This window comes from Amborella trichopoda, chromosome 8 (genome assembly GCF_054954075.1).
Source record: "Amborella trichopoda isolate Santa Cruz 75 chromosome 8, AtrichopodaSantaCruz75HAP2 v2.0, whole genome shotgun sequence".
NCBI lineage: Eukaryota > Viridiplantae > Streptophyta > Magnoliopsida > Amborellales > Amborellaceae > Amborella > Amborella trichopoda.
The window spans coordinates 36,057,075-36,083,921 of NC_142343.1; the positions used below are offsets into that span (position 1 = coordinate 36,057,075).

Consider the following 26,847-nt stretch of genomic DNA (forward strand, 5'->3'; position numbering starts at 1 on the left):
GATTCGACTATTCTTGAAGAATAAATTCTCCAAATTTCAAGTAACTTAGATTTGTAGAAAAAAAAATTAAAATTCAATTATAAAATACAATTGTGATCATTGGATCAGTCCATATTCAATCTTGGCCATTGGGCTTACGCTATTCCATGAGCTCATGGGCAGACAAGAACTTATATATATATATATATATATATATATATATATATATATATATATATATATATATATATATGGAAAAATCTTTCCGAAGCCTATATGCAAAAATGAATAGTGATTTCGCCTAACCTCATCACTGTCCAAAGTTTATCGCACGGTCACAATTGTCTACTATTTTTTTTTTTCTGAAATTAGAAAGACATTAAATTTAGAGCATGTATACATTTTAGTGAGGCGCACCTAATAAAAATACAAAAAAGTAATTCTTGAAAAAGCTTGACCAAAATACCCCGGAAATATTTTAGGGGTATTTTGGTAATTATTTTTAATGTAAAATATTTTTTTGATATTTTTCGTAGATTCTCTTATTTTGATGAACACGTTCCAAATTTCAAGCCATTCAGATTTTTAAAAAAAAAGAAAAGAAAAGTAAAACGCTACTGGACAATCGTGGCCATATATATATATATATATATATATGGAAAACACTACACAACGCCTATAGGCGAAAATGAACAGTGATTTCGCGTACCCTTATCACCGTCCAAAGTTCATCGCACGATCACAATTGTTTAGTAGTATTTTATTTTTCATTTTTTTCCTACAAATCAGAATGAATTAAAATTTAGAGCGTGTGTTCATAAAAAATAGGATAATATAATAAAAATATAAAAACAATAATTCTTAAAATATAAATTGATCAAAATACCTCTAAAACTTTTTAGGGGTATTTTGATCAATTTAAAATTTGAAATATATGTTTTTCATATTTTTATTAGGTGCGCCTCACTAAAATCTACACACGCTCCAAATTTCAGATCATTCTTATTTATAGAAAAAATATTAAAATTAAAACACTACTAGATAATTGTGACCGTGCGATGAACTTAGGACGGTGATGAGCATAGGCGAAATCACTGTTCATTTTCATATATATATATATATATATATATATATATATGAAAGATGCTAGGGTGAGCCCACTAGCTCACATGAAAAAAATGAGCCCACTGACTTAGATTCAGATCTGACGATCACAAATGTATGGTAGTATTTGAATTTTAATTTTTTTTCTACAAATCAATATCAGTTGAAATTTGGAGCTTATGTACATTAAAAATAGGTGAATCCTTGAAAAATATAAAAAAAAATATTTTACATGAAATAAATTGACCAAAATGCCCCCAAAAAGTTTCGGGGGTATTTTGGTCAATTTTTTTTTGACGAATTATTATTTTTATATTTTTATTAGGTGCGGCTTGATGAGAAGAACACATGTCTAAAATTTCAAGTGATTTGGATTTGTAGAAATAAATTAAAATTCAAATATTACTGGACCTTTGTGATCGTCAAATCGGCCCAAATTCAATCTGAGCTATTGGGCTCATATTTTCATGCGAGTTAGTGGACTCGCCTTATATATATATATGGACTAGCTCATATGAACATATGAGCCCAATGGCTAAGATTGAATATGCACCGATGTGACGATCACGGATGTCCGGTAGTGCATGAGTTTTATTTTATTTTCTACAAAACCAAACCACTTGAAATTTTATTTTTGTGTTCTTCTCATTAAGGCTCACCTAATAAAAATATATAAAAAAATTATCTGCAAAAAACAAAATGACTGAAATACTCCCTGAAACATTTCGGGGGGTATTTTAGTTAATTTATTTAATGTAAAATATTTTTTTGATATTTTTCAAAGATTGAACTAATTTTGTTGGACACACGCCTAAAATTTTAGAAAAAAAACTAAAATTCAAACACTATCAGACATTCGTGATCATTAGATAGGCCTAGATTCAATCTAGGACGTTCGGCTCATATACAATGTTTGAATTTGGGATTAGCCCACTAGCTCATATGAGCCTATGAGCCCAACGTCGCAGATTGAACATGGGTTGATCTGACGATCACGGATGTCCGGTAGTGTTTGAATTTTAGTTTTTTTTCTACAAATCTAAATCATTTGAAATTTTAGGCATGTGTTAATCAAAAATAGGTTAATCTTAGAAAAAATATAAAAAAAAATATATTTTACATGAAATAAATTAACCAAAATATCCTCGAAATGTTTCGGGGGGTATTTTGATCATTTTATTTTTCGCGAATAATTTTTTTATATATTTTTATTAGGTGAGCCTTGATGAGAAGAACACACATAAAATTTCAAGTGGTTTGGATTTATAGAAAAATAAAATAAAATTCAAGTGGTTTAAATGTAGAATCACAGATGCACCTGAAAAATCTCTTGGAAAGGTTGTTTTAATGTTGAAAAACCCTCTAATTGATCATCTCAACATCGAGATGTATGAATATTATAAAAAAAAAAAATTGAGTCCCAAAAACAGTGCATCTTGCAATACATTATCTAGACCGTCCGTTTTTAAGATTTTCATTTGTTTATAGATCTACTTGATTTTAACCATTTTTGGAGTTTAAAAATTTTTAATTAGATATGAAAATAGTTTTTAAGATAATCTTAAAAAAATTTACAGCAAAATCACATGTTATGATAAAATTTAGAGGTGCGCCTTAATTGGATTGTTAAGGTTGCAACCTTTTTGTTATATATATATATATATATATATATATATATATATATATAAAAGTGTACCTGCTAACTTTCCTGAGGATTTTTTATTCTTTGAAAGTAGGTGTTTTTCTTTAGTGAGTGGGTATTGGGCTCTGTGCTTTCCTGAATGCCTTATATGGTGCAATTTAAATCATCCTATTGATGTCGAACTTTTCCACAAACTCTTGATGCCGCCCTAATTCCTTTCATGTTCAACAATGGTTTTTGTCGAGTCAGAGACCAGGACAACTAAATATTTTCTTCTCTTTTGTGAAGATCCTTTTTGGGTCTAATGGGAGAAGATTTGGCCAAGGAACTCACATCTGCCAGGGTCCAAGTATCTGGGTCTTCTCGATTTTTTTAACATAGAATGTGACAATGGCTGTACAAGATCCATCATACACGGTAATCGTTGTTGCTTATATTGTAATTTGGGAGTCCAAAAAGAATACCTTGATGAGCAACATAAGAAAGTTAATTCAATTCAATCGACTCAGCATTTGGATGACATTTGCACTGATCAAATTGTTTGTTTCATATTCATAATTACTGAAAAATAAGATTTTGTATTTCAGTTATGTCTCTGAATCCTTATAATTAAAACACAGAAAAAGCTCTTTTAGATTTGCTAATGAAGAGTCCTCGTTCTGAGTGATTATTTATGCTGACAGGCTTATGTGGACTCACGTGTCATTATATGCCAAACTGTTGCATTTCAAAAGGATGTTGAGAAGTATGGGAAGATCGAATACATGAAATGCACCCCTGAAAATGGTTTCTTCCCTGATTTATCAAAAACATCAAGAACTGGTTCGGTTGGTGCAGTTTGCAAAGGATAATGGATCTATCATAGTTTATGGCTCAGCTTATGCAATGTATATTTCGGATGACTGCCCTCGTGCAATCTTTGAAATTCCTGGAGCAAAAGCGGTAAATAATGTATCAATCTACTGACTTGAAATGCGTGCGTACGGTTTTTTTTTTTTTTCTCTTTGATTTTTCCATTCTAACGTGAAACAAGTATTATGTTTTCTGAAGTGAAGTGTTGAATTTTGATGCAGGTTGCGATATCGATATCGTCATTTTCAAAATATGCAGGGTTCACTGGTGTTGGTCTAGGTTGGACAGTCATTCCAAAACAGCTCGCGTTCTCAGATGGCTTCCCAGTTGCCAAAGACTTCAATAGAATTATATGCACCACCTTCAATGGTGCATCCAATATGGCTCAAGCTGGGGGAGTAGCGTGCCTTTCCGCTCAGGGTTTAAAGGTCATAAACCTGAGAGTCTGTGTGTGTGTGAGAGAGAGGATTATGTTTCCATTTTTCTGGTGCATATACCCAACTTGCTCCGATGTTGTGACATTTTTCTCAGGCAATGCATCAGGTAATTGGTTTCAACAAAGAAAATACAGAAATAATAGCGAATACTTTCGAGTTGCTTGGTTTTAAGGTGTATGGAGGGAGGAATGCACCCTATGCTTGGGTACATTTTCTGGTTGAAGTTCATGGGATGTTTTTGCAGAGATTCTTGCGAAAGCTCACTTGGTTACAACACCAGGCAGTGGGTTCGGACCAGCTGGTGAAGGTTTTATTAGTGAGTGCCTTCGGTCACAGGGAGAATGTTCCTCTAGACGGTTGAAAGAGCTCTGCAAGTGAACTGAGATCTTCTCCTTCTGGTAAGTCATGATTCTCTCCATTGAATCCATGGACTGGTAGTACTAGATTAACAGGATGCAATTTAAGGTTCCTTTCAATTATGCAATTTGAAGCCCAATGTTGGAAACTATGAATGCAATAACATGGGAGAGTCTCTTTTTCTCTCTCTCTCTCTCTCTCAATTATGATTTAATTCAATTAAGTTGCATTGTAATTAATTGATGTTTAGTTTCCTTTAGTTTTAATCTAATATGCGACATTACAGCATAGGTACAAATGCTTTTGAAATCATTCCCAGAAACCAGCAACTGGGAGAGAGCATGTCACTTTGGACAAGTTAGAAAAATATTTTCATTTGTCACAACATTTGTGAATTGATCATTTTCCATACATTGAAATGGTTGATTCCATCATCATGGTATCAAAATAATTTTCTTTTTTATGTGCACAGGAAGATTTTCATCATTTATATGACATGAATGGTGAGAAGTGCGAACATTAAAAAGGTCTGTTTAAAAAAAGAAAAAGAAAAAAAAGGAATCAATAAAAACTACATTATTCTTGTTTTGAGTCCGACACGGCGAATGTCGATATTGCAGGGTGGCTCGTCCTCATCAGGTGGTATTCTCTTTGGAAAATTCACAGAGGCCGCTACTCTCATTGTTGTATACTTTCCAATTTTTAGCACGTGTTCATCAAACTCCAAACCTGCAACAAACAAAGGAAGACAAGTATAATGGATACTCGATTTTTGGTGGAAAAAATGTGTCCATTCTCAAGTAATGTCATAATTAAAATTATTGTTACAGGGAATTTCAATTATTTTCTTCTGGAGAAGTTCCTTGCAAAATTCCAAGAAATATTGGAAGTAACTGAGTTTGCAGAGGAAAAGTCCATTTGAAATTAGAAACAGAAAGGAAAATAAGAGATACTACTATTTTCCTTTTTTAATTTAAAACTTCTTTAACTTTATAAAAATGTATACAATGAAACCATTTACCTTGATACAAAGAGGTCACAATTCGCATTGACTATTACATTTGAGATCGAGTGGTTAGAGGTGTGTCATCGTTTGGGCATAAAATCCAAAACAAAATTTCTTGAATGTTGTGATACAATTTCATCTATTGGATTTCACATCCAATGGTCAAAAGTGATTGTGGCCTCCTTGTACAAATAAATAAAAGACCCAATTTCTATGCGGCCAAGCTCGTATATGTAGAAATGCGGGCCTCTTAATAAAAATCTATTCTTGAGATGGATTTTAAGACTTAATTTTTAAAGACATGTAATCTCTAAAATGGAGATCATGAATATAAAAAAGTATATAAATTTTAAAAATTAAAAATAATAATTCTAGTAAGAAAACATTTGGACCGTTAATTTCGATTGTTTTTAGATGACACATGGACGCTTTACACTTTCTGGAAATGCGGTCTAGCCCGCATGAAACAATTTTCCATAATAAATAGTCTCATAATATATAATCCCTAAACTTATTTGTCCTCAACTTTGAAAACTTACTCCTGATTTTCTAATATAATTACATTAAAGAAAAAAGTGCGGAAGAAAATGGAGATAAAGAGGGAAACTCCTCATGGTCAGAAAAGGGATTATATGTTAACCCCCGGAACTTTTTGTCTAAGGAGGACACAATCACTCACAACCATCAAATGTGAAATCCAAAAATCCAAAGGCTTAGGTTTGTGTCACGCTTCAAAATTTTTCTTATGGGGTTTTGAGCCCAACAATGGCACATGCCCAGCCACATATTTTACATCAAAAAACCCAAGGTTGATTGTAACCTTATAATATTAAAAATAAGTGATCTTATTGTATACTTTTCCAGCGCATAAATGCCCCTTTCATATTTATTCCGGCAACATTTCAAGAAAATGGATATATTTGTCACCATAAACACTTAAATAGCAATTCTCTATGTGATAATTATAAGTGCAAATACCTGCAACTTTAAAAATAATAATAATAATATTATTATTATTATTAGAGATGTGCTTCTCTTGTTTTTTTTTTGCAAAGAGGTTATCTAGCACAAGAGGGAATTAGAAAAAAAAAGAAGGGAAGATAGAGAAAATAAAAGATGAATACCTCCTGGTGTGAGGTGGAAACCTGACCCTACTTTACTGTAAAAGTTCACTATAAGATGTGCCATTGGAGAATTCCAAATGTTCTCTACATCAGAAAGGGGTATCCTGCAATACAAGGTAGTAGCAGTAATTTGTATCCATAGAGTTGGAGAGTATCAATCCATAGGTAAGAAAAAGTTAGCTAGCAAGCACATAAGCAGTATGATCGAGACTGGACTGGGCCGGTCGAATTGCCATTGTAAGTGGCACGATCAAAAGTAAAAATCGGATTTGGTTGAAGCTACCAAAGAGTGTTATGCCTTTGATTGATTTTGGCAAGAGACAAAACGGTTTTGTTCTGACTGACCAATATAAACAACATTTGAGTAAATTCTTTCTATAGATTCTATATATTGTTTTGTTTTTACTTTCCCAGTTTTAACTGGCCCAAACCAAAATACCTGTAACGAATACTTGCCGCGAGGGATGAGATCCCGATAGGGAATTTGTTGCGTAACTCTAAACATGGTTGTGGTAAAACATGAAGAGCTGCATATTTGGTCTTGATTCTGGCTTTTGGAACCAGAATCCCTCCTTTATCCATCTCTGCACTTGCCCCAATTCCCAAACTAAACCACCATGGGAGCTCCTCTCTCTTCAGCTCTCCATTAGGGAAATCCCAAATCTGAAATTCAACAAATCCCCAATATCTCAATCCAAAAAATACATCCAAATAAAAAATATATCTGTTAAAATGGAGGGTTTTTCGCATGTACCAAAAAGCTCGAGAAAATGAAAAAGGGAAAATTTGGTGAACTATAAGAGTATTTCCTCCCAATTTTGATATCCAACGACCTCTGAATTGCTTAATCCAAAAATTACAGCAAAATAAAGAAAAAATGGTGATTCTTTTCTTGCCGAGTCCGACCTCCGATTTCTTAATCAAAAAGTTGACAAGAACAAAATAAAGCAGTGACAAATGAGGATTTCCTTTCTCAAAGGCCCAGTGAAATTTTGACAAAACCCAACTCGTCAAACTCGGAGCCAAAAATGGAAGATTCGATGGAAAACTGATTTATTCTCACCAAATTCGAAATTTATGGGAACCACAATTTGGCTAAAAAATAAAATTTATATTAGCGGAGATAGAGACCCAATTCTCAATTGAAAAGCTAGAGTAAAATAAACAAATCTTTAGCTGCAAATGAAGGTTTTAGCGAGAGAGACCTGCATGAGTTGAAGGCGAGCTTGGGCGCCATGGATGCCACGAACCCAAGTGTCGGAGGGGCTGTCTTGTGGTTCGTGAGAGTGAGAAAGCGATGATTTCTGGAGAGAGAAAGCGCGCCTTAGGTCAAGGCGGAGTATGGTTTTAGAGGGACGAAGCAGCGAATCCAAAGCGACCAGACCAAGTGGTTTGTCTGGAGCCCCGGGCTCGTGGTGAGCTCGCGGGGTGGGCTCGGCTAAGGGCGAAGGTGGGTGCTCTTCGAAGCCACTGCTAGTCTTGGCTGTTTCATTAGGGTTTTCAGTGTCTCGACTGTGGAGAGAAGAAGCCATGGGTTTTTTTGCAAGGTGAGGTTCAGTTATAAGCAATGGTTTAAAAAACGGATCGGTGAGCCGGATCAGGCTCCCAAAAAATCTATCCGGATTGAAGAATCGGAGATTCGGATCGGAAATCGGGTGAATCAGTCGGAATAAAACTTAAAAAAAATCCGAAAAAAATATTAAAATTCATTATAAATATTGTTTTTTAGGAATTCAATAAGAAATGAGGGTACTCCATTAAGAATTTTCATTTTTTTGAATGAATATGCGAATATTGATATGTTCTTTCCCTACATGAACCGCCATTCAGCATTTAATTTACATCACACAAAAGGATAAACATAGAATTATCATGGAATAAGTATATCAATATATATGGACTACAATAAAGTATAAAATTAATAACATATTATCTAAAAATAAAATGATAGACAATGTTATTGCTCTTCTTGGTCACGCTGGTGCCATTGATTGAATTCGTTTAACAATTCGTTGATTCGATCTAAAAACGAATCATCGATATTAGCAGACGTCTGATTATTCTCAAATCCCTGAGTGTTAGTGTTTCGTTGTGTTCCCAATCTAAAATCCCCGAAGATTGTCCATCCTTCATGCTCACCTGCACTGTTGTGCTCATCCCTACACTGTTGCTGTTGGGACTCGATATGTGAATAATATGGCTGGGGTAGGGTGGCCTCTGAATCATCATCTCTCTCATTTTCCCTTAGACCCCTTTCCACTCTCCTTCATTAGGTGCAATATCACCGACATCTTCGACGAATTGTGGATACGTTGGCTGGTTGCTTCCTCTTTCATGCTGCTCATCACTTTCTTCAAGATCTTCCTCACCGATAGCCTCAAAGAACGCTCTCTTGTGTAATACTGACTCCTCATCTTCTACTGCCCATTGGTCTGCTATGTCTATGACAAATATTGTGTCTAAGTCTATTGGCCCATAGTCTTCAAGCTTCCTTCTTATTTATTGCTCTCGGAGGTTTAAGTTATAATGAACATAGATTAGTTTATGAAGCTTCTCCGAAGCGAGTCGATTCCTCTTAGTAGTGTGTAACCATTGGAACGTACTCCAGTTGCGCTCACAGCCAGTAGTAGAACATGTCTGGGAGAGCACCTTGATTGTTATCCTCTTTAGGTGAGGTGCATCAGTACCATATATCTTCCACTATTCAGCTGGATTAAAATGCAAAAAGCATTGTAAGGGCAAGAACAATTCATAAGATTAAATATATGAATGAACAAAGTATTAGCAATGGGATAACCTGGATCCATCTTAGTTCGAGAATTCCTGGCAAGTCTAGTTTTGAAGGATCCTATAGCATCCCTATACATAGCAAGCTAAAACAAATATATTTCTTTTTAGTGCATTATTCTTCACAAATATAACAACTCAATGAAGTTCTTACCAAACATTACATAATACATGTTGTATTACTGCTACTTGGTTTCGATGCTTCTCTCTAACCTTGCAATAATGTATCTGACCCCTTCTATAATCTTGTGGGGATGTTCAGGTGTCAAATAGAAAAAGTTTGGGTTGAAGTAGTAACTTAGAAAATATGTAGATAGAAAAATGGCATTTACAATTTCATAAAAAAATGATTTAAAATGAAACATTCTAATGATATAAATATATATTTACCAGCATAATGAATTGGATGTCCAAATTTGGTGTTCCACCTCCTTTCTATAATCTCGATTACTTTGCTAGCACAACTACACTTCTCCCCAATAGCTGATTTCGCCCTCTCTATACCTTAATAAAAAATGCCCATGGTAGCTTTCTTGTCAGCATCTACCATTCTTAATACCGTGACCAAAGGGGCAGTGTCCTCTACAACACTGAAACATCGAGACCAGAACCTCCCATTTGAGACTATGTCGTCCACTTTTATATCGATACTGGACTTCGAGAGGCGGCCATTTAACCACTCTTCACAGGTAAACAATCTCTTTAATGCACTTTCAGATTCTCGAATGGAGTCCACAGCTAAGTAATCGGTCGCAAAGCGGGTCATGGCAGGCCTGATTATCTCTTTTTTCTTAGAGTGTTATCTAAACAGAAATAAAATTTTAGAGTGGTTGTATATAAATCTCGACACCAACCTTGCTTCCTCTAGAGTCTCCTTCACAATTTTGATCTCACCGATATCCTCTAACATAATATCGATGCTGTGTAGAGCACACAGGGTCCATACCAGATGCTTCTTCTTATCCATCAACTTGCTGCCCTCATAAACACATGCACGCGCATTGCCCGTAATAAACTGAACTACATGCTTATCTCTTACCTCCTCAACGATCTGATGATATAGTCGTACGTAGAAGTTTGCATCATTCTTCGTCCCTGATACGTCTTTGTAGACAAAAAATAGTACCTTTTGGGGAATAGGCCAAGAAGTTTAAAAACTCTTTTTTGCTAACTTTATTCAACCAACCATCACTCATGAGAGTAATGACTGTCTTTGGCCAACTCTGTTTATATTATTCAATCCACTTTGTAACTTCCTTCACCTCTTCATCTAATATTGGCTCACTGAGCTCATATGCTGTCGGGGGTTTTACCCCGGGCTCGGCTCTCTGAATTGCACTGACCATAAGTAGAAAATATGGGCTATTAGCTGCATCAAAGGGAATCCCTTTATCGTAGAACCATTTACCAACATATCTCCCCAACATGCTTCTTGTCCCTTTAACCATACCTTTTAGGGTCATCTGTTGTGACTTCGGGTTTGAGAGAAATGGGTCTATACAACCATGACTTGCAATACTGACACTCCTAAGTAACCTAGAAACAATTTCATCAACGTATGATTCTTCTTGATATATATTGCCACCAACCCCTCTATACATATTTGAGCTAGGCCCACCATACATGCTCGAGCTGGGTCCGTCATGCATGTCTGAGCTAGGCCCACCATGCAAGTCTGAGCTAGGCCCACCATGCATGCCCATGTCATAATCATCAGGCATTCTAAACCCGCGTTCCCTTTGGTATGTTTCATGTAAACTCATTCTTGTGGCCATCTCCAAGTCATTATTATATTGCTCTTCTAGATCATTCCCGCTTGATGACGTATATAAACTAGCTATCTCCTCATCTATCCTCTGCCTTGCAATTCTTTTTCTTTTGGTAGCCTTGAGAAATGCCGCCATCTACTTTCTTACATTATTAGGGGCACTATTGCACGCAGAAACATCTCCCTTAACCCTGCCAAGTGTTGCTTGAACCTATGTACGCCACTACTTATCACTTTTTGGCAGTAATTACAAATAATTTTATCTTTTTTGTTGGGATCAAGTCTGACCCCATGTTGCCATCCAGGGTCTTCTGCAGATCTTGCCATGGTTTAACTTTAAAATCTAAAAGGTTAAAAATTAACCTGACAGTTGAACATGAAAAATAATCACCATGTGTAGTGATAATATGTAAGGGTAGTCATGAAGTTATATTTGTTAGTTAATGCAAAATACTTCTATTGACAAAAATATTTTATTTTCTACCTGGAAAAATAATTTATTTATGCAATATTATAGATAAAAATAGCCTATATCAGCCACTACATAAAGAACAATATATTTACATTGATATAGTATCAATAAAAAATATATTTACAATGGTATAGTAATTCACAATACCAATACATATGGACTTGTCACAAATCTTCATTTCGACAAATATGAATTAATTCCTATTGAGGAAAAAAAAAATATTTATGTAACATTATAGATAAACAAAAGTCTGTATAAGTCACACATGCCAAATATTCATACATCTCAATTACAAATATGCAAGATAATATAATAAAAAAAGCAAGCTCCAAACATGCCTACAACTCAATTATCAAGAACATACATTTTTTGCATTAAAAATTTAATAATAAAATTGATAATTGCAAACTAATATAATTATCATACATGATATTTTACAATGATATTCACTTTAATTCCTCATGATAATACAATTTAACAACATGTGTTTTTTGCATTAAAAATTTAAAAAATCAAAAATACTTTTTTAGTGCAAAACTGCATTAAAAATATAATACAGTTTAACAACATGTATTTGTTAATGTATTTTTTTGAATTAACAACAAATTAAAAAATACATTTTTGCATTAAAAATAAAACAACATGCCACAATTTTTTTACAATGATATTTACTTTAATTCCTCATGATAATACAGTTTAATAACATGTATTTTTTTATTAAAAATTTAAAAAATTAAAAATACTTTTTTAATGCAAAACTACATTAAAAATATAATATAGTTTAACAACATATATTTGTTAATGTATTTTTTTGCATTAACAACAAATTAAAAAATACAGTTTTGTATTAAAAATATAACAACATGCCACGATTTTTTTACAATGATATTCACTTTAATTCCTCATGATAATGCAGTTTAACAACATGTATTTTTTGCATTAAAAATTTCCTCATGATAATGCAGTTTAACAACATGTATTTTTTGCATTAAAAATTTTAAAAATTAAAAATACTTTTTTGATGCAAAACTGCATTAAAAATATAAAACAGTTTAACAGCATGTATTTGTTAATGTAGTTTTTTTGCATTAACAACAAATTAAAAAATACAGTTTTCCATTAAAAATATAATAACATGTATTTTTTTGCATAAATAATCTATCAACATGCAATTTTTTGAAATAGAAATTTAACAATAAAAATTAAAAATATTGTTTAATTCCTCATGATAATCAAAAACAATTTTTCGAAAAATCACGATTTCTCAAAAAAATTGATCATGAATAAAAAAAAAAAAAAAACCCAGTTCTTCACAGACGTCAGTCATTCAATCTCAAAAATCAATCTCAAATTGAATGAATCAGATAAATTGAATACATGAGATGATAAACAACACTACAACGAATCAAAACCCTATAAATTTAACACATTCTTTGTAAAAATTTACTGAAATTGTGAAAATAGAGAAAAAAAAAAAACACAGTCTACTTTTTTTCTAACAGACATCACTCTTATTTTCTATAAAATCCAACTCAAATTGGATAAATATAATCAAATTGAATATATCTAATGATAAACAACACTATAAATCTAAAATATTTACTGGATTTGATCGCATGGGAAAAAAAAACTGAGTTTTTACCTGTTCTTCGTGCATCCGTGCCTTCTAACTCAAAATTGATATGTATTCCTCCAAGATAATCACAAATTATGAACACAAAATTCTAACCAACACTCTTACAATCACTCAGCCTGAAATTTTACAAAAAATGAAGCTTTATTTCGATTGAAATAGTAAAAATGGCGAAAAAAAAAAAAAAAAAAACATTCTACTGTTTTGTTAACAGACATCACTCTTATTTTCTATAAAATCCAACTCAAATTGAATAAATATAATCAAATTGAATATATCTAATGATAAACAACACTACAAAGAATAAAAACCCTATAAATTTAATACATGATTTCTAAAATATTGACTGAATTTGATCGAATGAGAAAAAAAAAAAAACCTGAGTTTTTACCTGTTCTTCGTGCATCCGTGCCTTCTAACTCAAAATTGATATGTATTCCTCCAAGATAATCACAAATTATGAACACAAAATTCTGACCAACACTCTTACAATCACTCAGCCTGAAATTTTACAAAAAATGAAGGTTTATTTCGATTGAAATCGTGAAAATGGCGGAAACCCTAAAACTCACTCTGCGAACCATATTTGTTGATAAAAAACGGTGGTTTTTAATTCATTTTATTGAGTGAAAATAATTCGGAATTTGAATTAAAGCTTGTAATATTCATTCATAAGACTGAAAACGTTGAAAATCTATCAAAAAAAGACAAAAAAAATCGAAATCTCGTGAAGAACACTGTTCAGCCCGTGTTCTTCCGGGTGACTCGCGATTCTACTATTGGGACTCTGACAGAATCGCGAGTCTACTATTGGGAATCGCTCAGTTCTCTCTGAACACGGGCGATTCCCGTTTTTTGCGTCGATTCGGCATGTTTTGTAGCGATTCCCTAGTCGAACTGGGCAAGTCCAGTTCGACTCGGCGATTTTTTAAACATTGGTTTAGAGGATGAATCCCTAAAGGCCAATTTGGATGTATCTAAATTGGAATATTTTTGAATTACAATTTAAAAATGTTTTGAAATGGATTTTGATCGTTTGGACAACTGTACTTTTTTGCTAGATTTTTAGATTAAAAAAAAAAAAAATCTCATATTGAGGCAAAAAAATGGCATAAAAAAAAATTCAAACTTAAACTTAAATTTTTTTTGGCTTGAGTCGCGTTTCACGCGTCTCTTTCTCTGTAACCTTCACGCTCTTCCCTCTCCTCCCAGCAATACCCTTCTCTCTCTACACCCAATGGCCATGTCCCCCAACTTCCTCTCTCCCATCGCCCCAAACTTCCTCAGCGAAACCCTTCACTCTCTACTCCCAATGGCTCCAAACTTCCTCTCTCCCATGGCCCCAAATTTCCTATGCGAAACCCTTCTCTCTCTACACCCAATGGCCATGGCCCCAAACATCCTCTCTACGAAACCCTGCTCTCTGTACACCCGATGGCCATGGCCATGGCCATGGCCCTCGATCTCTCTCTACACCCAATGTAAAGATATACCTAATTCTTCTTCTTAGAGAGAACAGCTTTACTGTGACCAAGGAATAGAGAGGCAGGATCAAAACCCTAATGAATTCATACCTCCTTATAAGCCTTGTTGATCCCTATGTCTATAAAGGAAAATCATCCATGGAATTTGAGATTGTGAATTTTTTGGGGCACTTTTGTGGCGATAGGACTTGCACTTGATCATCTCTCATATTGCCCATTCTTAGTTCCAATGCGCTTCTTTTTCTCTCGACTTCTATTCTTGTTGCTTTGTGGGTTCCGTAATATTTTTCAATTCTCTCTCTATAGAAACCCCAGGAGCCCCCAAACCTCTCTCCCTCTAGAAACCCCAGGTCTGCAGCTGCTTCCTCAACCTTGTGCTCCTCTCCTTTCTCTTTCTCTCTCAAAGGAAACTTAGGTTTCAATCTTTCCACTTTCTTTTACTGAACCCGATTGTTCCCCACCCTCGATTTCCCCTCTTTACCCGTGGAATGCGAGAAAATCCTGACATGAGAATTGTCATAGATTTAAAGAAGGAGAGCATGCTTGACATTTCATAGGAAGAGAAGTGACTTTCAATTCCACAATAAAGGCATCATAAGGTCGTGTTCTTTGAGATAGATGATGGATTTTGCAGGGTTAACCATCGCCCGAGCTTCTCCTATGCAAAGCCCCCTAAAAGGGCGAGAAGCGTTGGTTCTTTGATCCTCTCCATCGTCCCCTCCCTCTCTCTCTCTAAAAATAGAGGGGGTTTGAGAGGCGTCGGGAGAAAAGGGGCAGGGGCAAACACAGTGAAATTCACCGGCCCCGAGTTTTTTTTTTTTTTTGACAAATAAATGAAATTATACATCCAAACAGTTTACCAATATAATAAAATAAAACGAGAAAAAAATTGCATTTTTTTCACTGTAAATATTTTTTTCTTTGACATCCAAACTTGCCCTAAAATTTTGAATAAAAAATCCAGCTTTAAAGTGAATTTTAGAGGGAGGCCGCACGTGTACATATGAGTCGGTTAACTCATAGAAACCCCATTTGTAAGTTTATACAAGGGCCACTTTAAAACGTAGAATTAAGGTGCACTTGAAAAATGTTGTTTTGATATTGGGAAAATAACTAATTGATCATCTTGATGTATAAATATGAAGAAAAAGATTCCAAATCCTAAAAATAATTATCTTACGACTGCCTATTTCAAGATTTTGATGCACAAACATTGCTTGATTTGAACTATTTTTGGAGCTGAAAATTTATAATTAGAAATAAAAATACATTCACGCACCATCTTAAGACTTTTTGACACCAAAATTGCATCACATGACCAAGTTTAGGTTGTATATTAATTTGATTGTTTAAGATTGCAAACCACACCCAAATTTAAAGTGTGAGGTTTGTACAAGTAAGGTGCATTTTTAAGTTTGGGATTATGTACTATGAGACCATTTATCTTTACTACAAGGTCACAAGTATATGGTCTCTTTGGAAACTTGACAATGACTTAAAAATCCATGTTCAACCTTCAATATGAAATTTAAAATTTGAAATAAGGTACATATCGAATATCTATAAATGTATGAAAATCTTGAAAATAGACAGTCTAGATAACTTGCTATAAGATGCATATTTTTTTAGGCTTGAAATTCTATTTTCTTTATAGCCATACATCTCGAGATCGAGATGTTCAATTAGAAGGTTTTCTCTTTTCTACTCGACTTTGAGGTGGACTTTACTTCTATAGTATAAGGTTACAACCCATATAAATATTTTCCAAACATGGAAAGCTCGCTCTATTATTAGCAATGGATTTTCATGTGTAGCATAGTTGTGGTAAAACATGAAGGATTGCATATGAAGAAATTAATTGCTCATATCTTGTTCCTCCACCGTAATCTTGATTGGGTGATATTGGCTTTAATTCTAGGAAAAGTAGTTTGTGTGGGGACGCATTTCTACAATAGCGTCCCCTAACGCATGTACCATCCATTGGAGAGATAAATGATAGAAAATGGTAGCCGTACAAAACTTTAAAATCGATGGTGTTGTGTAAAAAAAAAACAAAAAAATTTATTTAAATTTTTTATTTAGGTTCCTACTTATCATGGTTGAGATTTTCATTCTACAAAATTTTGAATCCCCACAAATTTAAAATTGACATTGTTATATATCAAGTTTTTTTATTTTTAATTTTAAAAAACATGGTTCAAATTTTTATTCTTGAAAATTTTGAATCCAAAATCCATGTGTAAAATAGATTTTGGAGAGAGGACTCATTTAAATTGGTGAGTAAGCCGACTCATAGAAACCTTGTCCCTAATTCTACGTTACATCTTGGAGTGAGGTTTCTATAAAGTACCCACCTTATACTATACAAATAAGGCCACCTCTAAATTTGGCTAGAGGATATAGTTCTGGTGTCAGAAATCTTACTATAACTTGAAAATTTATGTTCAATCTTAATTATGAAATTTACAATTAAAAAATGACGCAAATCAAGTAGGTCTATAAATACTTGAAAATAGACAGCCCAAATAACTTGTTACAAGATACACCATTTTTACGACATAAAATTGTTTTTTCTTTATATCCATAAATCTTGTAGTTGAGATGATCAATTTGAAGGTTTTTAACTTTAGAGCCCTCTTTTCTACTAAATTTTTGAGGCGCACTTTACTTCTATAATACAACCTTATATAAACTTCTTCGAGAATAGAAGTATAACTAGTAAAACAATGAATTATCTTACATGTGTACCGATTTAGGTGTGTTTTTTTATGGCCTGTCTCACTAATTTGAGCGAGAATGTGTGTTAACACTCCCGTGGGATCACAATTTATATTTACTCCCCCTTGCAAACACTTAACGTGAAATTTTAGGATTCACTTTAAAATTTAAGTTGGTATATTTTCAAGAGGGAGAAAAAAAATTTAAGTGTCATTTTACAAGGTGTCTAGGTCCTGAGAAAGTATACTAAACAATGCGGTCAATTAGTTTTAGAAAAAGCTAAAGCTGGAGAGCAAGAGGTTCAAAAAACTGGATAAATCTCACTCTTATTTAATTAGGACCCGGTTTCTATGCGGCCAAGCCTCCTATGTACAAATGCGGGCCTATTAATAAATCTATTTTTGAGATGGATTTTTGGACTTAATTTTTTTAGGACATGTAATATCTAACATGGCGATCATAAATATGAAAAAATAAGTAAATTTAAAAATTAAAAATAATAATTCGAGTTCGGAAACATTGGATCATTAGTTTTTATTGTTTTTAGATGGAACACCTTCTTGCATCCATCTTTAAGACAATTTTCTGGATGCGGTCTAGCCCGCATGAGACAGTTTTCTTTTAATTAAAGGATTGTCTACAAATAAAGTATTTATCATTTGTACATGGAGGTCACAATCATTCTTGTCCTTCAAATTTCAAAATAGATAGTTGTAAGAGAGTCATTGAATAGGTACAAAATTCTTAAAAAAAAAATTCTTGTAGTTCGTGACACACCCAAAGCCATTCATTATTTATTTTTTAAAAAATTAAATAAAGAGTCCTCACATAAAGGACTAGATTGGATGTACAAAATTTGGTCATTTTATTTTATGAGAAATATTTTTTTTTATATATTTTTCGCTAGTGCGAGTTTAATAGATGATTGGATGTACAAAATTTGGTGTTAAAATAGTTTGTAAAAAAAAAATAAAAAATAAAATAGTGTAGATATGTGACATTGTGATTGGGGCAATCTTAACCCTCTATTTAGAATGGACGGTTGAATCAGGGGAAGTATATAAGTTTTATGTTGTAGGGTAAGCATAGAGAGCTTGCCTGGAGAGGTTTCTATACTTCTCCTACAACATAGAAGATCAATGCTTCCCCTACCATCTAGGTGTCCAATTTTGATCAAGGGAGCCACAAATCGTTTGATCTTCTGATGTTTCAAAGTATTTTAGTTTTTTTTATACAAATTGTATGAATATGAGATTTGCTACGTGTCATCTTCTCATTGGTTCGCACCTATAAAAATATTAAAAATAATTTTTTGATAAAATATAATGACTAAAATACTCCTTAAAAATTTTTAAGGGTATTTTGGTCATTTTATTGAAAATATTGTTTTTATATTTTTCGCTAGTGCGAGTTTATTAGAAGATTGGATGTACAAAATTTGATGCTAAAATAGTTTGTAAAAAAAAATTTAAAAATAAAGTAGTGTAAAGACGTGACATTGTGATTAAGGCAATCTTAACCCTCCATTCAGAATAGACGGTTGGATAAGGAGAAGAATAGAAGTTTTATGTTGTAGGGGAAGCATAGAAAGCTTGCGCTATTCTTTATACGCCCTTCTTCTTCATAGGGCGGTCTGATGTTTATATTTTAAGGGCCAAGATCTTTTGAATATTTGACCACAAGATAATTGAAAAAATAAGTTCTTCAAAAGTAAAAAATTAGAGGCCCATCCGATATTTGCATTTATCAAATTTCCCTACAAATAAGCGGTTCAATAAATCATCACACCACCCCACAAATATCAAGAATTAGAGAAAAAAAGAAGAGTAATGATCCTATGAGACCCTCTCACACCCATGTGTGTAGAATCCCAAAATATCACTATTAAATTTGATACAGTGTGTAGAATCTTAAAAGATCACCATTAAATTTGATACAAATCTCTACAGTACGTGTGTGACTTGACTTTTCTAGAGATATATGCCAAATTTAATGGTGATCCTTTGGGGTCCTATACACATGGATGTGGGACTTGACTTTTCTAAATATATGTGTCAAATTTAAAAGTGATCCTTTAAGATCCTATATACATGGGTTGGGAGCATCTCATAATATTATCAACTTTTAGGGTCATATACACATGAGTGTAATGATATCGAGAGAGTGGATTGGAAATTATATTGAACAAGGGGTGGTGGGAGGGGAACTTGCAAAATATAAGTCCCATAGAAAAAAAGTACTACTGTTGAGCTGGGGAAATTTAGAAAAACAAAATAAATAAAGAGAGAAGTAAATGAATTGAGAACAAGAAGGACCCGCAAAAAAATTTCTTTATCACAAAATGCTTAGCATCTCAACTGTTGAGAGAGAAAAAATACATAACATTTAATTTGTTTTGTGAGGGTCCAAATCCCTTAGGAGATGGCCCCTGCTCAAAAATTGGCGTATGCCGCTTTCAGTGGCGAACACACGGTATTCTTTAGTAAAAGGCGAAAGAATAGTTCGCTTTGTGCACACCACACGGCTCCGTACCTTTAACGCCGATGACTCCTAAGTATATATAGCTCTTCCACCCCTTGACACTCTCCTTCTCATCGATGTGGGACTAAATCATATAAGCTCAAGGACCACACAGTGCACTTTAGCATCAAAACCATTGCTAGGTTTTGTTTTTAACACCAAGTTCTCGCATGAAACAATTGTTCTTATCTGAAATCATGCATATACAATCCTTTTTGTGCAAGCATCATAAGGAATACCAGCTGTTGTAGTTGGCGAACTCTACGAATGACTATGGAGGAGTTTTTGTGAAACAATAGGCATCCCAAATGCCATTTTTAGGGTTTACAAATACCCAGTTTTGAGCAAAACCAGTCCAGTCGTAGGGGAACGTCCAGAATGGCTATAGACGAGCTTCTAAGAAACAGTGGCTTTCTAATGCACTTTGCTGCTGGTGCCGGTTCAGTTACATTTTCCACTGCCCTTACATACCCTTTAGACACCCTTAAAACCCTAATTCAGGTAAACCCTGTTCCTGTTTCCTACGATTATTTTTGTGTGCACATATTCTTTGTGCCTTTATGTGTGCACGGTGCCTTATTTTTCTTTGAATTTAATTTTTTTAAGTTAATTTACTTGTGGTTTAGGAGTTTTAAGGGGTCCATAATCTAATATGAACTTGCTATAAAATTGTGTATTCAATATGCACATCCCTGTTAGTTCTTTTATTTCTTTACTTTCTATGTTGATTTTACAACTTCATTTATACATTGCATACATATACAAAGGATTTGTTGCATTTGGTAATTTTGAGTTATTGTTTAGGTTGGTGGGATATAAATTTTTATATATGTGGGGAAGTTAGGAATGCACTTATCTACTGAAAGCTCGAATTTAGCATTTCAACCACTTGAAAATTCTTTTTTTTTTTTTGTGACCAAGGTTACATAGGAATATCTTGAAACATAGCGCTATGAAAACCTACTTGCTGCCGTCTTAACCCAAACCCGATTCCTAAACCACTTGAAAATTAGTCAGTTTACTCAAACCACTTGAAAATTCAATTACAATGACAATAACATCAATGAACCTTTGAGGAAGAGCAGCACACACTATGTTTGAGTTAATTTCCAAATTGGTTGTGCATGTTTTATAGCTTGCTGATCGAAAATCTATTCATGGGTAATATATGTTTTGTACTCCTTTCCTTTTGCATGTTTTATTGTTTGCATTGAAAATCAATTTGTGATAAGCTCATTGTGTGATTCAGACGAATCTATTCCTTTTCTGTGTCTTATGTTGTTATTGGCATTTTTAAATGAAAGGTAATAACTATTTTGAGATGCGTTTTTTATGAGCAGTGTTTAGAGTTATTCATCGAAACCAATATTTTTAATATGCTATTTGCAAGCTTTTAGATCCAACGGTAATTTTAACTATATGAGAATGGTAATTTTGTTTCCAGTCTCTTTTAACAAGCATAACTATCTTGTAAACAACTGGAAAATGGGAGGTCATCTGATTGAATATGATGATGGGTTTTTGATCTAAGAGTAATTGGCCACTTAATTTACATGTTCTCTTTTTTGTTAATAAATAAGGAAGATACATTAAACAACCAAAACTTGGGAGGTTACTGCAATGCTTGTCATAAGAGAAACTCCAAACGCCATTGGCCCTAAGCTGACCTTTCATGATGATAATCACACCACCACGATCATCTATGAGACACATACTTGCCAGTTTGTGGCTTCTCAACATGAGTTGTACCAGTGGAAGTGTAGAAAATACCACTCATGGCTTCTTGTCCACGTTATCTACTTTGATGTTTGGTTCTATAATTGCGGTGTAATTTGTCAACTTGTAGTTTTTGTTGTGAAAATTGGGCAGTTAATGTGATGTTAAGTGGTCTCATTTGTATGTAAAGATAACTGTAGCCTTCTGTTAATTTTTTTTGAGTTTAACTTGAATTGTGTAAACTAGATATCTTGGTTCATTGGACTCAAATCAGTGCGAATTGAACTGAATATACGATGAATTTCAAATAGTGTATTTACATGCCAGTTTCTATAACAGGCTGGCTTCGTGAGTGTTCAATTAAATAGACTAGTCGACAGATTGGTGCAGGTGCTAAGCAGCAATTGGATATTTATCAAGTTTTGGGTAGAGTTCGGTATGTCTCAGGAATAACAGGTAGCTTCTTAGGCACGTTTGCTCTTTGTTATTTTCTCAAAGTAAATATGTTCATGTTTGCCTTAGATCTACCAAGGAAGCATATGACATTTATCACCATAAATGCATCTAGACACCATTAAGGCATTTCTCTTCTACTTATGATCTTTAACCATTTTTATGAACATTTTTTCTTTATTCTGATAACTAGCGGTTAAATGTTTCATCAAGAAGTATTTCCTTCATGAATGGGTCTTGTAAGGGCCTTTACCCATTCCTTAAAAAACTAATGAGGCTTGGAATCTTGGATATGTGTCTCATCTTACAAGCAAGTGGTTACCTTCAAAGGCCTAACTTTACAAAGATGTACACACGTTTGTCTGAGTCAGATATGGAACACGGGTATTTTTCGTGCACTATGGGCATACTATCCACACACTTGCGCACACACGTTAACATAGAGACGAAACGACATAGACAAAATAGAGAGAAGGGAGAAGCCCTGAAACAAAAAGGAAAAATATTCACAAAAAGGAAAAAAATACCTTCATGTGATTTTTTTTCCTTTTTTTTTTTTTTTACTTGGTTCCGACAAAGAGAGAGACAGAAGAAGAAAGAAGAGAACAGAGGAGGGGGGAAAGGGGGGTTGTTCAGACTCCAAATTAAAGGATAGAGAAGGTGTTTCAGAAAAGCTCTTTGTTGCCCATTCCATCAGGGTTCTGGTGACTTAGGAGAATCTGTCAGATGACTATGTCTCATTTTTTTCTTTAGTAAATGAAAATATTAATTATTTTTAATAAAAACTTAATCTTTGTCAAAACATGAATGACGTGCGTGCTTGTAATTTGAAATGTTTTCTGCATTTTTTAATGCACGTAGGTTCTTGTAATAGCACAAAATTAAATCCATATGAAAGTTGCAGTTTTGTGTTATTTCTGTCATTTGATTGGTGGATTTTCTCCTAAAAATGCTTCAGGTCTGTATAGAGGATTTGGGTGGTTGGCATTAGGTAGAATTCCATCTGTTGGAGTTAGATTTGGAACCTATGAACTTTTGACTGCTTTTTATAAAGGTATGTTCTCTTTCTGTTTGATATACCTATATTCTCTCTGGAAGTTGAATTTTCTCAGATATGCCCTATCGAAGTTATAATTCTATCTATTCCATTATGTAAATTTATGTGCATAAAGTGATCTTATCTACTTCATATTGCCGCGATTAAATATGGCAGAAAGGAAAATGTGATATTTACTTTGTATTGCACTTATTCTCTCTCTGGAAAAAAAGAAAAATGGAAACAAGAAATGAGCAATTCCATCTCTACTCAAAAGTGTTATGTTTTATCTTTTCATTTAGAATTTATCTTAACTTAAACATGAGATGAATATGGGATACCAATTTTTAAAGAAAATTATTATCATGAAAAACTGTCACAATCTTATAAATTATGATAATTTACTATGGAGGAGTTGAGCACCTTTTATGTTGTACCTTTGATGCCTTTTTACTCTCAGCTTCAATTCTATTTTTTGATGTTAAAAAATGTAACTTGATGTGAAATATAGGTTTTCATGGTTGCAGCAATCTAGGATTCAAGATAGTCTCAGGAATCTCTAAATATGTCATGAATGAATGGGTATATTACCAAAAGAATAGTTCCTTATTATAAATTACGAATGTTAAGAGAAAACAAATATAATCATGTCAAGAAGAAATCTTGAACATCATAAGATCCCAATGGAGATGACAAGTTTTACATTTCACAACAGTCTTAGGTTCAAAGTAGTCTTGTCTTAATGAGCTCAACAACTCGGAACAAGAATAATCTCTTAGATATCAATGCATGGAATGTGTGCCCCATCATTGTGTTTTTTGAGAGTGGCATGAGAGGTAATAACAAACTTTGATGGTATATGAAGGGATAAATTTATCCTTGGGTCAAATGTAGATTAAGAAGGCGCTATGTAACTGAGAGAAATATGGAAACTGAAATAGAATATTTACGACATCGAATTCTTCCTTGTAGCTCTTTTACCTTTTACTCTTTAATGCATTTTATTACTTATCACAAACACTTGGGGAAGTGAAACGTTTGGATTGTGAAGCTTATTGATGTCGGTGGGGATCACCGATAATGTGAAATTGTTATCAAGACCAAAATTTGTCAAGGGATAGTCTTTGGATGTGGTGAAGTGGGTTTGTAAGGCGTCACTGTCCCATTTGAGGCTTGATGATTTTATGAAGACCTGGTGTGTATACAGATCTTTAGGGGGTTTTTTGGATCCTGGTAAAAACTTTGCCTTTTGTCAAAAACTCATGTTTTCAGAGTAAAGGCAGTTGGCATTTTTCTTTTCTTTCTCAAAACTCAGATTTAAAATTATCCCCTAGAGCTTGTTTTGGTTGAAAAATAAACCCAGCCAAGACTGGGTTTCTCAAAACATGGGTAATTTTTTACTCAGGTAATCTTAGAAAACCCCACCTCACCCATCAACTCTATCTCCAATATTTAGAGCAATGGTTGAGTTGTGAATTGTGAAATCTTTCTTTTAGCTTTTGTTACTTTCAAGTAGCTTATTTATCTCCCATTTCACAACTGAAAATCGTTACTTCCCCAATACCATTGCAGATGGCCGAGAAGACAACCATGTCTTTGTATCAGAGGCTCTATTGGCAGGATTTGCAGCCGGTGCCCTAGAATCAATAGTAAACACGCCATTCGAGCTTTTTAAGTTTCGCTCGCAGGTGGCATGTGCTTCTTGGCCGACGTCCAGGTTTGTTGAGGCAAAGATGAGTACACCATCATTAGTTACAAAATTGCTTCATGGTTACATTGCTCAGAAGGGGACATGGGATCAAATAACTGGTCTTTTATCCACCCTTCCCACCAAGCATACGAATGTGACCACTGCTCTCCAAGAGTATCCATGGGTAATGACTGGTTCAGGAAAACCTCCCTCAGTGAGAGATATTAAAGGTCCACTGGGCGTCGTCTCCTTAGAAGGATGGAATGCACTATGGAGGGGTCTTCGTCCAGGGATATTTCGGGATTCCATTTTTGGTGGTTTTTTCTTTTCAACCTGGCAATTCTTTCACATTATCATGCTTGATTGGAAGGCCGTCAATATGGACCCTTCCCCAAGGTCTTTGCCACAACTTCTCTGTTTAAAAAAATTATATTGAAGAAAGTATCAAGTGAATCCGTTGTTGAATCTAGCACATATAGACTGTTTCTGTGTGGGAAATACTTTTGGCTCTTCATTTTGCACTAAGAATTTCACACATGATTAATAGAATTCTTTGGTGTATGGTTTGGTCTAATTCTACTTCTACCCATATTTCCACAGATCCGATGATGAAGTTGGCCCTATCTCTCCATTGGCAGCTAGTCTAGTGGCTGGTTTTTCTGGTTCAATCGCTGCTGCCGCCTCCCATGTTTTTGACACTGCTAGATGTCGATCACAATCTATAGTCATACCCAAGGTAAATCATATCATATTTTGATGTTTATTTCGTTGGCATTCTTTCATATCATTTTTCAATGACTTTGCACTAGTAACCGACCACAGGTTTTTCATGCTAGGCATGATAGCAAGGTCTTCTAAACATGGTTATGCGGTGTGAAATAAGCATGTTTTATTCCAATTTTGACATCTATTTCCATTTTAAAAAGACATCTGCTTCCATTTACTTCAGCCAACCAAAAGAAAAGAAAAACATGTTGCATCATTTTGTGACTTAGCTTTAGTTAAAACCATTATGAGCTCTATGTATGAGTATTTCTTAATTTATTTTCTCAAGTGTGACTTAGCTTCAGTCTGATGGTTGATTTTTCTTGGACAGTATATAGCCATGGAGAGGAAGCTTCTTAAGTGGAAACCATTGGGTTCTTGGTTCGAGAGGAAAGCGGGGATCCGGCCCTCAGATAGGGCGTTCTTGTTGCGTGGACTTTGGTTGCGAGTGGCTCGGAGTGGAGTCTCCTGCTTTGCAATGGTAGGAGGATACTACCTCATAATCCAACATCTCTTGTAGTTTCCTCATTTATTGTAATTTGATCTGTTTCAAAACTCTCTCTGTTGCTCTTTTAACGGCTAGTCTTTCTGAACATGTTTTAAACTCTTTCTGGGTTGTGTAAAAAAGGGTAAGAGAGAGAAGAGAATATGGTCATGATGAGAATGTGCGTATTATTTTTGTTGGAAAAAGATTACTATTTGACCAGATTTGGAATTGTTTGCCAAGTCTTGAGTATGGTTTATTTACTCATTCTGATTTCTCTTAAATGAATTATGGCTGAAATTCTATTTGAGATTCAGTTTTTTGCCACTACTTAAAGGTCTTCCGGATACCGAAACATTATACAATAGCTGGATTCCATTTCGAGGCTGGGTGCTTTTTTTTATTTGTTTTTTGGTTTTTCAATTTTACTAGTCAATGGACTGATGATATTCAGATTACTTGAGAAATTGTGCTTCCTTACCCGTCAATATAGTAAGATAACATTTCCTTTCCGAATGAATTTACCTCTCACTAGTAAGATAACATTTCCTTTCCGAATGACTTTACCTCTCACTAGTTAATGATCTCTTAGGTGGATATGTGTGACATGCGTTCGAAAAATCGAACCGATCTCGGATCAGACCAAGTGCATGTACCGAGTATCGATAAACCAGCCAGCTCAACCGGCCTAACTGTGCAAATCCTGTACGGCCCAAAAAGTGTACCAAAAAAAAAGAAAAATATCTAAAAAAAAATATAAATAGTACATTTAAAGTATGATTAAACAAAGCATATCTAAGTGAAATTGAAAATTAGTGAA

At 34.2% G+C, this 26,847-nt stretch overlaps 3 protein-coding genes and 1 non-coding gene across 6 annotated transcripts; 2 read left to right on the plus strand and 2 right to left on the minus strand.

Annotated features, from left to right (window-relative positions):
- Positions 1-3,115: 3,115 nt before the first annotated feature.
- Positions 3,116-4,375, plus strand: LOC18437153 (putative LL-diaminopimelate aminotransferase, chloroplastic). The gene is made up of 5 exons (XM_088874703.1): positions 3,116-3,142; positions 3,409-3,552; positions 3,799-4,020; positions 4,109-4,120; positions 4,259-4,375. Exons 1-5 carry the CDS (start codon positions 3,116-3,118, stop codon positions 4,373-4,375), a joined length of 522 nt encoding a protein of 173 aa, XP_088730829.1.
- A 447-nt stretch (positions 4,376-4,822) lies between these two features.
- Positions 4,823-8,048, minus strand: LOC18437152 (uncharacterized). Of its 2 annotated transcripts, XM_006847369.4 has the most exons (4): positions 7,707-8,048; positions 6,941-7,164; positions 6,502-6,605; positions 4,823-5,100 (listed from the first exon to the last, which is right to left on the minus strand). In XM_006847369.4, exons 1-4 carry the CDS (start codon positions 8,031-8,033, stop codon positions 4,943-4,945), a joined length of 813 nt encoding a protein of 270 aa, XP_006847432.1. In that variant the 5' UTR covers positions 8,034-8,048; the 3' UTR covers positions 4,823-4,942. The 2 variants fall into 2 exon arrangements, with proteins under 2 accessions (XP_006847432.1, XP_088729774.1); XM_088873648.1 differs by lacking the exon at positions 6,502-6,605.
- An 11,729-nt stretch (positions 8,049-19,777) lies between these two features.
- LOC148781060 (U5 spliceosomal RNA) lies at positions 19,778-19,889 on the minus strand. Its single transcript, XR_016039853.1, has one exon. It is a non-coding gene; the product is annotated as a U5 spliceosomal RNA (small nuclear RNA).
- A 62-nt stretch (positions 19,890-19,951) lies between these two features.
- LOC18437151 (Mitochondrial substrate carrier family protein) lies at positions 19,952-26,249 on the plus strand. 2 transcript variants are annotated; one of them, XM_011626167.3, is made up of 6 exons: positions 19,952-20,384; positions 21,980-22,055; positions 23,011-23,106; positions 24,661-25,174; positions 25,379-25,514; positions 25,875-26,249. In XM_011626167.3, exons 1-6 carry the CDS (start codon positions 20,262-20,264, stop codon positions 26,061-26,063), a joined length of 1,134 nt encoding a protein of 377 aa, XP_011624469.1. In that variant the 5' UTR covers positions 19,952-20,261; the 3' UTR covers positions 26,064-26,249. The 2 variants fall into 2 exon arrangements, with proteins under 2 accessions (XP_011624469.1, XP_088729775.1); XM_088873649.1 differs by lacking the exon at positions 21,980-22,055 and having other exon boundaries at positions 20,006-20,384.
- The last annotated feature ends 598 nt before the right edge of the window (positions 26,250-26,847 follow it).